Source organism: Pan paniscus, chromosome 5 (genome assembly GCF_029289425.2).
Source record: "Pan paniscus chromosome 5, NHGRI_mPanPan1-v2.0_pri, whole genome shotgun sequence".
NCBI classification, from domain to species: Eukaryota; Metazoa; Chordata; class Mammalia; order Primates; family Hominidae; genus Pan; species Pan paniscus.
Window position 1 is genome coordinate 103,294,776 of NC_073254.2, and position 16,540 is coordinate 103,311,315.

Sequence of the window (16,540 nt, forward strand, 5' to 3'; positions counted from 1 at the left end):
GCAGAGGACTATCCGCCAGCCCCGCCCCCGCCTCGCCGCCGGTCGCGCGCAGCTGGCGCCTGAGGAACTGCGGCTGCGGTTCCGAGCGGGGTCTGGGGCTGTTACCATTGAATGACCAGAAAGGGTGAGGCCCCCGCGGTGGCCCGGGGGTTGGGGCCGAGGGTCGCGGGCCCTCAGAGCACTGCGGCCGCGGAGGCACAGCCTCCGCCTCCAAATCCGGGCCTCTGGGGGCGGCAGGCCCTGCGTTCCTGGGAAGCCGGGGTTCCTAGTGGTCTTGGCTAGGAGCGGGGGTGGGGAATCAGCCCCGTCGCTGGGCCTCGGACAGGGCGACCTCGCCCACAGTGAGCGCCGCCGGCGGCCCGCATCCCCCTCTCCGACGTCGAGGTCATCTCCCAAACCTTTGAATCTGGGAAGCCTTCTCCGGCTGCCGTCTCCCCGGGTACCCCCTTCCCCCAGATCACTGTAAACATCTTTTATTTAATGACCTCTGAGACACCCCCTACCCTTATCCTGGGTCCCTCGGGGCAGAGGCCAGTGAATCGTAAACGTCCGGAGCCCTGGAATGCGGCTCAAGCGAAAAGGCCACCCCGGTGTCGGGGGGAGGCGGTCCGCGAGTCCAGGACCGAGGGGTGGCGACTGGCGCTGGGGAACTCGGAGCCCATCCTGCTGGCACTGCGGCCTCTCTCGCCGCAGCGTCTGGCTCCGCCCAAGCCCGAGCCCCGGGTGGGATTGGAAGCCGGGCCCCAGCCTTTCCCAGAATTCAGGCTTGCAGAGCGTCTGCAGGTGTCTGCCTGCCACCTGCAGCGGGACAGTTCCAAACACCTGTTGAAAGTGCAGATTCCCCTATCTAGTGCGGGGTGCGGGAGGCGGGAACCCGGAGCCCGGGTACGCAGAATATGGGTTTTAACGGAGTGTTTTAGAGGATGTTGTGCATACTAGATTTTGGAGTCAGGAAATAAAGAAGAGTGTAAGTGTCTGGTTTGTGCCCCTAGCTCTCGGTGCAAAGCGTTCCTGCAGAATTGCTTCCACGTAAAGGGACCTTCGGGAAATTTCGCTGGATACCGGCTGGCATTGACAAACCCAGCGTCCCTGAGCCTTGTGAGGTTTCCAGCAGGCTGATTGCGAGGCAACATGTCTGCTTCGGTGAAAGAAAGCCTTCAGCTTCAGCTACTGGAGATGGAAATGCTGTTTTCTATGTTTCCTAACCAAGGAGAAGTAAAACTTGAAGATGTAAATGCCCTGACGAATATAAAGAGGTATTTGGAAGGCACAAGGGAGGCGCTGCCACCAAAAATCGAATTTGTAATTACGCTCCAGATTGAAGAGCCCAAGGTAGGTACCCTGATTTAAGTGTTTGCCAGGTGCCCAGTTTTTAACTGAAACATCTAGAACATGAGCTTTCTGTCAAGGAAAGATAGAAATATTCCAGGTGCATATTTCCTTGTTTGAAAGATACGGAATGCTCTATAAATTGTCTTCAGTAAATATCTTTAATTTTATGTAAACATACACACCTTTTTAACAAATATACCTGGAGTTTTTATTGACGCTATCTTGCAGTCTTATGCCATTATTATTTTGTTCACCCATCCAGTTGGACTACCTTTCACATGTATCATGATTTTCATAAATCTAAATATCTCCTGTAACAAAACTGTCTTTTAAGGAGTGAATGAGTGGATTTTTTGATGGCACCATAACACAGAAAGCAAATACGGATGGAAAAATCTAAAGACTAAAAATGAATTTACCTCCATCTTCTGATCCATTTATCTCCAGCAACATTAGCATAGCATAGGTAATACGTGGACTGGGCATTTGAGAACCACTGTTGTAGCTATTTCCTACTCATCCTTCAGTTGTTATTCCCTCAGAGGAGACTTTCTGGTTCTCCAGACTGGATTCTGTCCCGCTGGTTACACACTTCAATGGAACCCTCCACTTTTCCGTGGTAATGCTTTTCACAATTGAAATTAAATACTTGCTATATGTAATTATTTGTTTAATGTGTGTCTCCTTCACTAGGCCCTGGACTTCATGAAGGGCAAAAATAGTGTCTGGCTTATTCACTTTTTTATCCCAGCACAAGGGCACCTGGCACACGTAGTTGTTCAATAAATATTGAAATAATGCATAAAAGGAAGCAATCATGTATGTAAAGTACCTGGTACATTTAATAGTAGCAATAACATTTCTCAAAATCATGCAGTTGCTATTGATAAACTAGTTTATGTGATGTTATGGTATTTAAATCTATTTGATTTTCATTTTAAGGTGAAAATTGATTTGCAAGTGACCATGCCTCACAGCTACCCCTATGTAGCATTGCAGCTGTTTGGACGGTCATCTGAACTTGACAGACATCAGCAGCTACTTCTCAACAAAGGTCTCACTTCTTACATAGGGACTTTTGATCCAGGTGAGCTCTGTGTATGTGCAGCAATCCAGTGGCTACAGGACAACAGTGCATCTTATTTCCTGAACAGAAAGCTTGTATATGAACCATCTACACAAGCAAAGCCAGTCAAGAACACATTCCTCCGAATGTGGATCTACAGTCACCATATATATCAGCAGGACCTAAGGAAAAAGATTTTGGATGTTGGGAAAAGGTTAGATGTGACTGGATTTTGCATGACAGGAAAGCCTGGTATAATCTGTGTGGAGGGTTTCAAAGAGCACTGTGAGGAGTTCTGGCACACAATTAGGTACCCCAATTGGAAGCACATTTCCTGTAAGCATGCTGAAAGCGTGGAGACAGAAGGAAATGGTGAGGACCTGCGCCTTTTCCATTCTTTTGAAGAGTTACTCCTTGAGGCTCATGGTGACTATGGATTAAGGAATGACTATCACATGAATCTGGGCCAATTCTTAGAATTTCTCAAGAAGCACAAAAGTGAGCATGTTTTTCAGATACTATTTGGTATTGAAAGCAAAAGTTCAGACTCATAAAAAGCGATTAAGAGGCCTATGCCTGTAATTTCACTAAGTCAGTATTTCTGTTAATAAGACCCAATTAAAAAGGCTAGTGGCTGTGTAGCATCCTCAGTGCAAAACCCAGCTCCAGAATTTTCACCTGGTAACGAATTTCAACTGACAGTGAAATGAATAGGCCTTTAAACTTTATAACAGTGCAATTGTGATGTTATCTCTAGGTTTTTGTGTGAAGTCATTCAAAAACTATTTCATTGTAAATAATAAAAACAATCCATTTAACCTGTGAAGCTGATTTGATTGAAGAGGAATCCAAAGCCCGTAACTAACATCAAAAATCAAACTGCAATTATGAATTGAGAAATATGAATAGCATTTGTTTCACATTGCTAGCACACATGTGACACACCCACTTGTCTTTCATTATTGGAAATCTAAATCAAGTTTAAAATGAGAACAGGAAGGACATGTTTACTTCCTTTTTTGAGACGGTGCGATCTCGGCTCACTGCATCCTCAGCTTCCCAGGTTCAAGCGATTCTCCTGCCTCAGCCTCCCAAGTAGCTGGGACTACAGGCGTGCGCCACCACGCCCAGCTAATTGTTATATTTTTAGTAGAGACAGGGTTTCATCATGTTGGCCAGGATGGTCTCAATCTCTTAACCTCGTGATCTGCCTGCCTCGGCCTTCCAAAGTGCTGGGATTACAGGTGTGAGCCACCGCGCCCAGCCCGTTTACTTCATTTCTTACTTTAAACTCCTATTTCAAGTGTTTTAGTAAAACTAGATCCTAATAGCAGTGGCAAAGGACTCATAGACATGAAGTCCCACGAGTTAAAAGATGACACACAATGCTATGTGTTCTGGCTGTTTATATCAGTTCATGATACTAGCAATCCTGATACCAGTATTAGTTTAATTCTTATCCAGAAAAGATAAATACATGGTTCCTTGTCTACAAAGTATTCGCCTGTTTCAATCCAACCTTTGCCTGTGTGCCAGTATGCATTACTATAAAGGGCAAGAGATTGTTGAGGGGACCAGTGTGGATATCTGCATCATTACCTTATTGGGAAAAAAAAAATCTAATTCTACAGTCTGATGATGTTACTGCCATCTCCTCTGAAAATTCCAAGCTCCACAGGCTTCACCAGGCTTTTCAAAATGAGAGTTTATTTTAATGATTAAAAACCGCTATTTAAGTAGCTCTTGCCAAGCCTTTTCATTACCAGGTCTCCATCCCTCCCCAAGTATTTCTGCGAGTCTCATGTGCTAAGAGATGTCTTGAGCAGCCTCTGCAGCTTTCCGTGTTTCTGTGGTCAGCTACTGCTGCCCTTTCCCGGGAGGCATTCCATTCTCCTACTGGGTCCTCTCAAGATGCCAAAGCTGGGTGCTGGGATTTAGGAACACATCCTGTTAGATGTCAGACAGTGCTGCTTGTGCTGGGGAGCCTACAGAACTTCTGATGAAACTACCATCTGGTTTTACCCTCTGTGCCATGGATGCAGACGTGTCCTTGGGCTACAGAGAGGACATGATGGAGCAGGAGGCCCTATCCCAAGGAGGTGTTAGAACTGGGTCCACTTTGTACTGCCTCTTTCTTCTTAGGTCACAATGAGTGTCCTCTCAGGGCACAACTCAGATCTTCAACCCATGGCTCGCTGTAGGCCTGCCCCGCCAGGTCCTCCAGCTTGCCATTCATGTTTCCATCCTAGCCTTGGTTGTGCTGGAACTCAGGCTGGAGCCTGACACTTTGCCTATATGCAAAGGGAAGAAATAGGACTTACATTGCCAAGGAATCACTTCTTAATGTTTGCCAGCACTAAAAACAACAAAGTATAGGAATCTTTTTCCCCCACAGTCTCCACAAAGCTATCAATAAGTATAATTCGCATTTACAAGTTTTAGGCCTTCAACAGATGTAACTCCATCCAAATGAATCAATATGTGCCATCAACCTACCTCATAGAGGTGTTTTTCCTGATTACATGAGCAAAAGTAGCTACAGAAAGATGAGTGTAAAGAAAAGGCAATAAATTCTAGGTTATGAACTCTACTGCTTCTGGAGCTATTTCTGAGATTTTTCAGAACCTACTTTTTTATAAGTCTAATTTGAGCATTCTGCAATACTTTTTTTCCTATCAGGAAAACTAATGCAGATAATATTATGGGGAAGTGTAGGTTTTATAGAAAAAAAAAGTACATGTATAATTCAAAACTCAACTTTGTATGTATAGGAGTCTGCTGGTTGTTTGCACAGCCTGATATGAGCACATAATAAAAGTCCGTCATTCCCCAACCGCCTCCCCCTACACACACAGCTTATTTTGGGAAACTGCCCCTTCCCTGTGTGATTTGGGAAGAGAAAGTGATAGGAATCAAGTTGTCCTCTGGCAGCCTCCTGGAGAGATGGCTGTGAGCTCTTGCTGCTTAAACCTCTAGTGCCACCCTCATTTCTGACCTACTGAATGCTCAGCTGTTTGGCATTTCCTTTGAATGACCCAGCATCTTCCCTTTTGTTGTCGGAAATCAGAATCAGTCTCTATTGCTTGTAACTTAAGAATCTGGATATTCTATTTATTATATTCTTAAATGGTTATTTGGAAAATGTGCTCATTTATAAAAGTTACAGTGTCTTTTTAAAGTTTGCTGAATTAAATGAAGCATATCGTCAAGTATGTTCTTTGCTTTTCATTCCTTACTGGTCTATTATGTGTTAGGCTAAGAGCTGAGGACACCTGCATAGTGAATTGAGTAGGCCGGATGAGTTGGCAGACCACAACACAGGGACCTCTAAAACATTCCTTATTAAATCAAACATACATTGCCTGTGAACTTGAGCGTTCACATATAACTCCTTACATGCCATCCATCCCCTCTCAGAACCTGAGAAGGTTCTGATGGTGTCTGTCTGCAGCCTTCATGGAACCCTTTTGAACAGGTTTTTTTCACTTGCTTTTATCTCAAGTAGCCCAGTAGTAAGTCAAAAGAATAGTTATTGTCTGAAGAGGGCACAGTGTTGCTCACACTTCCTGGTTTTATACATAATCCTGATTTGCCACAGAAACTCTGAGCCCATTGGCTTTCCCTCATAAGGTCCACATGGTGGAACTAATTTCACCATAGCCTGGACCAGCTAGAGAGACCTCTCTTTCTGATCCCAGTCAAAACTAGATGCATTTGGGTCAACCCACGAATGAATTTGAGCAAGGTACACAGAATTTAAGTAAGCCCACTGTATTAGCTCATTCTTATGCTGCTAATAAAGACATACCCGAGACTGGGTAGTTTATAAAGGAAAGAGGTGTAATGGACTCACAGTTCCACATGGCTAGGGAGGCCTCACAATCACAGCAGAAGATGAAGGAAGAGCATAGGGACATCTTACATAGGGGCAGGCAAGAGATCTTGTGTAGGGGAACTCCCCTTTATGAAGCCACCAGATCTTGTGACACTTATTCACTACCACGAGAAGTATGGGGTAAACCACCCCCATGATTCAATTATCTCCACCTGGTCCTGTCCTTGACACATGGGGATTATTACTATTCAAGGTGAGATCTGGATAGGGGCACAGCCAAACCATATCACCCACCAAACCCTGGGAGTTCTCCTTAGTTATAGAAGGAACAAAGTACACAATTTGTTCCTCACAATGAAGGGGAAATCCCAGCATGTACCAGACACTGGACTTCTACAAAACTTGGCTGCAGGCTCTGTGCTTTCATGGGATTTATCGTTCACCCTCTGAGATGACACATCTTACTAGGCATCCAGGAAACATGACTCCATTCTCCAAGTCCAATCAGAATATCACCTGGAGGCATACAGCATGCTGCCCTGTACAGTGGTAAGCTGATCAAAGGTCTGATATTGAGACTGATATTCTGACATAGAAAGTTAATGTAATGTTGGAAAAAGACAATCTACATTGCTGCTTACTGAGATAAAGAAAATGCTTCAAGTGGTCTTTACTTACTGGAATAAAGGAAAAACAAAAAAGCATTGACCAAATCAGTAGCCAGCTACTTTCTGATTTGCTCCAAGAAAAAAGAACTTATATGACAGCAGCTGCAGTTGGAATCACCATCTGCTTAAGTTTCGGAATATGTGCAGCCATTCTATTTTTTTGAGACGGAGTCTCGCTCTCTCGCTCTGTCACTCAGGGTGGAGTGCAGTGGCCCAATTTCAGCTCAAAGCAAACTCTGCCTCCCAGATTCAAGTAATTCTCATGCCTCAGCCTCCCAAGTAGATGGGATTACAGGTGTATGCCACCATGCCTGGCTAATTTTTGTATTTTTAGTAGAGATGGTTTTTCGCCATGTTGGCCAGGCTGGTCTCGAATCCTGGCCTCAAGTGATCTGCCCATCTCAGCCTCCCAAAGTGCTGGGATTACGGGTGTGAGCCACTGAGCCCGGCCTGTGAAGTCATTCTTAGAGACCCATCTGTCTCCTCCTACATATGCCAAAGATCATGCTAAAGCAAGATGTGATAAGAATCACACTCCTGCTGCTTTCAAAGCTTTTGATGGTGGGACTCATCTCTGCAAATCTCTTCATACTTCCTGAGAGAATAACCCTCTTTTTATGGATCAGGGATCCAATGTGGGTATATTGCCACAGAGGATGAAGAAATAAATTATAACTCTTTACTGGAAAAATAAGTGGGGGATGGGTTTATTCCTATAGCATATAGTTTGTTCCATAGACCACAATGGTTTCAGAGACCCGAGAAATTTATATTTGTTCAGAGCTGTTCCCAGATGACCTCCAAAAGGCCTAATAGTTTCCTTTCTGGAGTGCATTGTTATCTTAGCAAATGGGAGCCTCAAAAAAGATTTTGGAAACATTTATGATATAATTACAGAGTTCTGCATCTTTAGGGGTCTTTCACTCATATCTGTTTGTGGCAATTTGGTGACACTGTATCTTGGTGGCTCCAGTCAGGCTTTTCTGCTATTGTTATATATATCAAGTGGGGCGTATGTTGTTGCTAATGTATTTGGTCCTAGGCCAGGCTGGGATATAGCTGGTATGTACTGGCATGGCTGTATCAATTTTATACAATGGTATCAATTTTTCTTGCTTAGTATGTATGCTGCCTCATTAATTTTTTGAACAGCATTTCAGGCCAGGAGGCTCCGTGTTATCCACAACCAAGGTTTCTGTGGGCTGAACTCTTGATTACACTGGACCTGCTCCTATTACAATCACTGTTTTCACCTTGTCTCCAGTTGTTAATTGCTACTAAATGCTATTAAGCCTGTACCAAACCCAAGAGTCTGATGTCTCCATTGAAATCAGGAAAGCCTTTTAACCATAACATTTTCCCAAGCCTTCCTAGCTTAAAGAGAAGCATCATTAAAATGCTTTTCATGGATGTTGGTACTCCCCTCACCAGTGTTATTTCTCTCAAGGCCTTAGTGAAAGGAGGGTCACTGATAGGTCCTCCAAGGAGACTTAGGAGATCAATAGATTAGGACAGTCATATTGCACACAACAATTCCACTCCAACATTCCTATCTTTGTAAATATTTGAATGGCTTTATATTATTTAAGGAATGTTTGCATTCTCAATTTCATTTAATGTGGACCATTATTAAGTTCATGTTTCACTCAACTAACTGAACCAACAAGTAGAATCACCCCCAGCTGCTCAAGGCAGTGCACAGAATCCAGAATCTGTGGCAAGTGTACCCTATCAATCATTTCTGCCTTATCCAAAATTACGGAGACTTAGGAGATCAATAGATTAGGACAGTCATATTGCACACAATTCCACTCCAACATTCCTATCTTTGTAAATATTTGAATGGCTTTATATTATTTAAGGAATGTTTGCATTCTCAATTTCATTTAATGTGGACCATTATTAAGTTCATGTTTCACTCAACTAACTGAACCAACAAGTAGAATCACCCCCAGCTGCTCAAGGCAGCGCACAGAATCCAGAGTCTGTGGCAAGTGTACCCTATCAAAATTACGGTTCTCCTTGTCAGTGTAACGTTCTGAGAATCCCACACATTTTTCTCTGGGCTTTTGCCAATATATATGAGCAAAGTCTAGAATTTTTTTGGCATAAGTCTCCTCCTTCTGGATTTGCCTTTTAAATTACTAGCCACCACAGCCCTTCTCATGCTGGAATCTGATTTGGGGTGTACGGAAATAATGTGAATAATGGAGGAGGAGCGTAGGCCTCCCTTTACAATTGGTTTCTCTTTACAAGGTAATTATTACCTCAGGTGAGGTCATTACAGGATCTTCTAGCAAGGCAGTAACAACTTCTTTAGACGGGAAGAGATCCTGCTTTGATTAGCAAAGGAGAACATGTCAACTATCCCAGTTTTCCTGGGACTGAGGGGTTTCCTGTGACACAGGACTTTCAGTTCTGAAACCTGGACTATTGTTCTCCCTAGTTTAGGACATTATGAGTCCTCCAAATCCCCTTCCCCATTCCAAATCAAGGTCCTACTGTTTCTTGGTCAATACTCTAAGTTTGACATAAGAGGCCTAATGAGGATGTCAGTTTAACTCAGGGTATTAATATAATTTGGCAAGCAGCAAGATTAAGTATGACCATGGTTTTCAATTATTTCAGCATTATAACTAGAAAGAGAGAAAATATGTTGTTAGCAAAAACATGGGGCTTTTTCTGGTTTTTAGATTGAGAATTCAGTCTAAAATTTTTGAGCTGAGGATTTCAGACTCAAGCCTAAATTATCTTTCTTTATGTATCCATCTCTGCTAGAAGCAACCACCGCAACTCACAGTCCTAGAATTCCTTGTCCTTTACACTGTTTTATGGCAGCAGCCATCTGATCCACCTAAACCTTCCCTTCCTTAGATAATATATCCCATTTTACCTCATAGTTGTGTTTATGAGGTCCCAAACATATTTTGCTACATTAATTTTCATTAACTTTATATTTTTACCATTCATACCTAGGTCTCTAATCGATCTGGAGTCTACCTTTTCACATAGTGTAAGGTAGGGTTCTAGTTTTAATTTTCTCCACGTTGTGGGCCAGTTTTTCCAGTCCTTTTACCAAGCATTCTGTTCTTTATCTATTGATTTTTGTGGTAGCTTGCCGTATTAGTCCGTTATCACGCTACTAATAAAGACATATCCGAGACTAGGTAATTTATAAAGGAAAAGAGGTTTAATTGACTCACAGTTCAGCATGGCGGGGAGGTCTCAGGAAACTTACGATCATGGAGGAGGGGGAAGCAAATATGTTCTTCTTCACATGGCAGCAGCAAGGAGAAGTGCAGAGCGAAGTGGGGGAAAAACCCCTTATAAAACCATCAGATCTTGTGAGAACTCACTCACCGTCATGAGAACGGCATGGAGGTAACTGCTCCCATGATTCAATTACTGCCCACCTGTCCTTCCCAGGCCATGTGGGGATTATGGGAACTACAATTCAAGATGAGATTTGGGTGGGGACACAGCCAAACTGTATCACTTGGTAACTCATATTCCTGTGAGTTTCCTGTTCCATTCCATTGTCCTGTATATTCTCATGACTTTGATGTATATGCAACTATCTAAAGTGTAATTCCCCCTTTGCTTTTCTGTTACAAATTGACTTAATTTTTTTTTTCTTTCTTTCTGAGACAGAGTCTTGCTCTGTCACCCAGGCTGGAGTGCAGTGGTGTGATCTCAGCTCACTACAACCTCCGCTTTCCAGGTTCAAGTGATTCTCCAGGCTCAGCCTCTAGAGTAGCTGGGCCACCATACCCAACTAATTTGTTGTTGTTGTTGTTGTTGTTGTTGTTTAGTGGAGACAGGGTTCCACCACGTTGGCCAGGCTGGTCTTGAACTTCTGACCTCCCAAAGTGCTGGGATTACAGGTGTGAGACACTGTGCCTGGCCACAAATTGACTTAATTATTTACAGGTCATTATTTTTCAATTATGAAGAGAGATGAGTTAAAATATCCAGCTATTATGGTGAATGTGTATATTTTACCATTTATTTCTGCCATTGTTTTCCATATATTTTGAAGCTGTTTTATTAAAAACATAGAAAGAATTGTGTCTTTTAATGACTGACCCATTTATCACTATCTCTACTAATATGCCTTGCCTTGAAGTGTGCTTCTCTGATATTAATAGAGCCACAGCAGCTTTCTTGGGCTTACTCTTTGTATGAGATATCTTTTGCCATCCTTTTACTGTCAAACTTTTTGTGTCATTATATTTAAAGTATGTCTCTTATAAACAGCATATAATTGTAGGCTGGGCATGGTGACTCATGCCTATAATCCCAGCAGTTTGGGAGGCTGAGGCAGGAGGATCACTTGCCCTCAGGAACTTGAGACCAGCTTGGGCAATATAGTGAAATCCCATCTCTATAATAACAATAAAAATATATATAAACAGCATATAATTGGATCTTTAAAAAAATCCAATCTGACAATTTTTGCTATTAGAGTGTTTAGTTCACTTACATTTAACATAATTACCAGCAAAGTTGGGTTTATGTCTACCATCTTGCTATTAGTTTTATATTTATCCCAGGAGTTAAGCTCTTACGTTCTTTGTTCCTCCTTTATCTTTCTTTTGCATTAATCAAGTATTTCAGAATTATTCTATTTCTTCCATTAGCTTTTTTTTTTTTTTTTTGAGACAGAGTTTCACTCTTGTTGCCCAGGCTGGAGTGCAATAGTACAATTTCGGCTCACTGCAACCACCACCTCCTGGGTTCGAACGATTCTCCTGTCTCAGCCTCCCAAGTAGTTGGGATTACAGGCACCTGCCACCACACCCGGATAATTTTGTATTTTTAGTAGAGATGGGGTTTCACCATGTTGGTCAGGCTGGCCTCAAACTCCTGACCTCAGGTGATCCACCCACCTCGGCCTCCCAACGTGTTGGGATCACAAGTGTGAGCCACAGCGTCTGGCCTATTAGCTTTTAAACTGTATGTTTTTTGTATTATTTTTAGTGTTTTAGAGGTTATAATATTCTTCCTTAATTTATTACTATATTCCTTGAATTCTTGCAATACATTTTAAATTGTAAGGTTCCTAGATTGGTCATGAAGTGGTATATTACTTGCTACAGTATTCCTTTTATAATGGTTGTACCACTTCATGAATAATGTATAAAACATACAGTAGTATACTTCCATTATTAATCCCCCTTCCACCCCTTGTCCTACTCTAGCCATACATTTTACTTCTACATATTTTATAAACCCCACATACATTGTTATTTGTATTAGTCAATAGTCTTATATGAATTTTAAAATAGTATTTTATATTCTCACACATCCACCTTTTCTGGTGCTTTTCTTTTCTTTCTTTGTTTCTTTCTTTCTTTTTTTTTTTTTTGAGACAGAGTTTTGCTCTGTTGCCCGGGCTGGAGTGCAGTGGTGCAATCTCGGCTCACTGCAACCTCCGCCTCCCAGGTTCAAGCAATTCTTCTGCCTCAGCTTCCCAAGTAGCTGGGAGGATAGGTACCTGCCACCATGCCTGGCTAATTTTTTTTTTCTTTTTTGGTATTTTTAGTAGAGACGGGGGTTTCACCGTGTTAGCCAGGATGGTCTCAATCTCCTGACCTCACGATCAGCCCACCTTGGCCTCCCAAAGTGCTAGGATTCAGGCATGAGTCACCGGGCCCAACTCTTTCTGGTGCTTTTCATTTTTTCCCACAGATGCATGTTTCCATCTAGGATCATTTTCCCTCAGCCTGAAGAACTTCCTTTAGTACTTCTAGCAGTGTAGGTCTGCAGGCCATGAATTAGCTCAGATTTCATTAGTCTGAAATGTCTCTATTTGCCTTAATTTCTGAAGGATATTTTCTCTAGGTATAGAATGCTAAGTTTTAGACTGGGCGCGGTGGCTCACGCCTGTAATCCCAGCATTTTGGGAGGCCGAGGTGGGTGGATCACTAGGTCAGGAGATTGAGACCATCCTGGCTAACACGGTGAAAACCTGTCTCTACTAAAAATACAAAAAAAAAAAAAAAAAAAAAAAAAAAATTAGCCAGGCATGGTGGCGGGTGCCTGTAGTCCCAGCTACTTGGGAGGCTGAGGCAGGAGAATTGCTTGAACCCAGGAGGCGGAGGTTGCAGTGAGCTGAGATCGCGCCACTGCACTCCAGCCTGGGTGACAAAGCGAGACTCCGTCTGGAAAAAAAAAAAAAGAATGCTAAATTTTATTCTTTTGGCACATTAAAAATGTCTATTATCTCATTTTTCTGCCGAGATGTTGGCTGTCATTCTTATTGTACTTCTGAAGGCATTGTATACCTATTTCATTTGGCTGCTTTTAAGATTTTTCTGTTTATTTTTGATATGCAATTTGATTATGATATCCCTAGGTATGGTGTCCTTTGTATTGATCCTACTTGGGGCTTGCTAGCTCTATCAGTTGATGCTTTTCATTAATTTGAGAAAATTTCTTTCCATTATCTCTTCAAATATTTGTACTCCAGTATCTCTTCTTTCCTTACAGGACCCAATAGCATGTATATTAGACCACCTCATTTTAGCCAACATCTCTCTCTCTCTTTTCCTTTCTTGCTCTCTCTTTATGCTTCCATTTGGAAATTTTCTGTTTATGTTAGACAAAAACCATAGGATTATCTCAACAGGTGCAGAAAAGGCTTTCAATATAACTCAACATACCTTCATATTAAAAACTCTCAGTAAACTAGATATTAAAGGAACATACCTCAAAATAATAAGAGCTCTCTATGACAAACCCACAGCCAACATCATACTGAATAGGCAAAAGCTGGAAGCGTTCTTCTTGAAAACCAGCACAAGACAAGGATGCTGTCCCTCACCACTCCTATTCAAGATAGTATTGGAAGTCCTGGCCAAAGCAATCAGGCAAAAGAAAGAAATGAAGGGCATCCACATATGAAGAGAGGAAGTCAAACTATCCCTGTTTGCAGAGGACATGATTGTATATCTAGAAAACCACATAGTCTTGGCCCAAAAGCTCCTTCAGCTGATAAGCAACTTCAGCCAAGTTTCAGGATGCAAAATCAATGTACAAAAATCACTAGCATACCTAGGCACCACCAACAGCCAAGCCAAGAGCCAAATCAGGAATGCAATCCCATTCACAATTGCTGCAAAAAGAATACAATACCTAGGAATACAGCTAATCAGAGAAGTGAAAGATATCTACAAGGAGAACTAAAAAATACTGCTCAAATAAATCAGAGAAGACAAAAACAAATGGAAAAGCATCCCATGCTCAAAGATCAGAAGAATCAATAGCATTAAAATGACCATATTGTCCAAAGCAATTTACATATTCAATAATATTCTGATCAAACTACCAATGACATTCTTGACAGAACTAGAAAATACTATTTTAAAATTCACATGGAACCAAAACAGAGCCCGAATAGCCAAGGTAATACAAAGCAAAAAAATAAAGTTGGAGGGATCACATTACCCAACTTCAAACTATATCACAGGGCTACAGTAACCAAAACAGCATGGTACTGGTACAAAAACAGACATATAGTCCAATGGAACAGAACAGAGAACCCAGAAATAAGGCCACACACTTATGACCATCTGGTCTTTGACAAAGCTAACAAAAGCAAGCAATGGAGAAAAGACTCCCTATTCAATAAATGGTGTTGGGATAACTGGCTAGCCATATGTAGAAGGTTGAAGCTGGACCCCTTCCTTATACCATATACAAAAATCAACTCAAGGTGGATTGAAGACTTAAATGTAAAATCCAAAACTATGAAAATCCTGGAAGACAACCTAGGCATTACCATCCTTGACATAGGAACAGGCAAAGATTTCATGACATAGGAACAGGCAAAGATTTCATGACAAAGACACCAAAAGCAACCGCAACAAAAGCAGAAATTGACAAACAAGATCTAATTAAATTTAGCTTCTGCACAGCAAAAGAAGCTATCAGCAGAGTAAAAGTAAACAGACAACCTACAGAATGGGAGAAAATATTTGCAAGCTATGCATCTGACAAAGGTCTAATATCCAGCATCTATATGGAACTTAAACAAATTTACAAGAAAAAAACAACCCTATCAAAAAGCGAGCAAAGGACATGATCGGACCCTTTTCAAAAGAAGACATACATGCGGCCAACAAACATATGAAAAAAGGCTCAATATTACTGATCATTAGAAAAATGCAAATCAAAAACCATAATGAGATACAATTTCATTGTGACACCAGTCAGAATGACTTCATGACATTCTGGCTATTATTAAAAAGTCAAAAAAATAACGGATGTTGGCAAGGTTGTGGAGAAAAGGGAACACTTACACACTGTTGGTGAGAGTGCAAATTACTTCAACTATTGTAGAAAGCAGTATGGAGATTCCTCAAAGAGCTAAAAGTAGAACTACCATTCAACCCAGTAATCCTATTACTGGGTATATACTCAGAGGAATATAAATCGATCTGCCATAAAGACACACACACACAAATGTTCACTGCAACACTATTCACAATACCAAAGACATGGAATCAACCTAAATGCCCATTAATGCCAGATCAGATAAAGAGAAGGTGGTATATGAACTCCATAGAATACTATGCAGCCATAAAAAAGAATGAGATCATGTCTTTTGTGGGAACATGGATGGAGCTGGAGGCTATTTTCCTTAGCAAACTAGCACAGGAACAGAAAACCAAATACCACATGTCCTCACTTATAAGTGGGAACTAAATGATACGAACTCATGAACACAAAGAAGGGAACAACAGACACTGGGGTCTACTTGACAGTGGAGGGCGGGAGGAGGGAGAGAAGCAGAAAAAATAACTATTGGGTACTAGGCTTAATACCTGGGTGATGAAATAACCCATACAACAAACCCCCCATGACACAAGTTTACCTATATAATGAACCTTTGCATGTAACTCCAAACCTAAAATAAAAGTTAAAAAATGTAGGTAATTTCTAATGACCTGCCTTTGAGGTCATTAATCCTTTCCTCTATGACCTCTAGTCGGCTGTTAAGCCATCTGTCTGATGAATTCTTAATTTCAGATATTTTATTTTTTATATTTAGAATGTACATTTAATTCTTTAGATATTCTATTTTTGTGATAAAGTTATCTTTTTCCATTTTTCTTTTTGTCTAATTTTATTAACATTAATGTTATTATATTCTCTTCCCTGACATCTCCTTCTCACTATATAATTTATTTGTTCCATGTGTGCTCCAGTAGCATTTTACATTTCTTTGGTTAATAGCAAAGTGAGCGTTCTATAAAAAATTGTTAAATAATTTTCTCGTTCTGGGGCTGTGCTCCCTTCCTAATATGCATGGCTGGCTTATGAAGAGAGGCTGGCACAAATTAGTTTTTTATCTACTTTACTGAGGCATTATTTACCAAAATATTTTTGAGTAAACATTTCCCTCAGACTTCTACTTCACTTCTCTCATGGAGATGCAGTTTTACAGCTATTGGTATATAACTGTCTCTTCTAAACCTGCACTGTCCAATACAGTGTCACTCGCCAGATGTGGCTACTGAGACCTGTGGCTAGTCTGAACTGAATTAAAATGTAAGTGTAAAATATGTGCTGGATTTTGAAGAAAATATGAACAAAATAAACTATCTTAATAATTTTATGTTGATTACATGTTGA

General features: G+C 41.3%; 1 protein-coding gene across 1 annotated transcript; it reads left to right on the forward strand.

Annotated features, from left to right (window-relative positions):
• Window positions 1-2: 2 nt before the first annotated feature.
• On the forward strand, window positions 3-5,607 carry RWDD2A (RWD domain containing 2A). Its single transcript, XM_003816380.6, has 3 exons — window positions 3-124; window positions 993-1,332; window positions 2,275-5,607. The coding sequence occupies exons 2-3, from the start codon at window positions 1,132-1,134 to the stop codon at window positions 2,950-2,952; spliced, it is 879 nt and encodes a 292-aa protein (XP_003816428.1). The 5' UTR covers window positions 3-124; window positions 993-1,131; the 3' UTR covers window positions 2,953-5,607.
• Window positions 5,608-16,540: the final 10,933 nt, after the last annotated feature.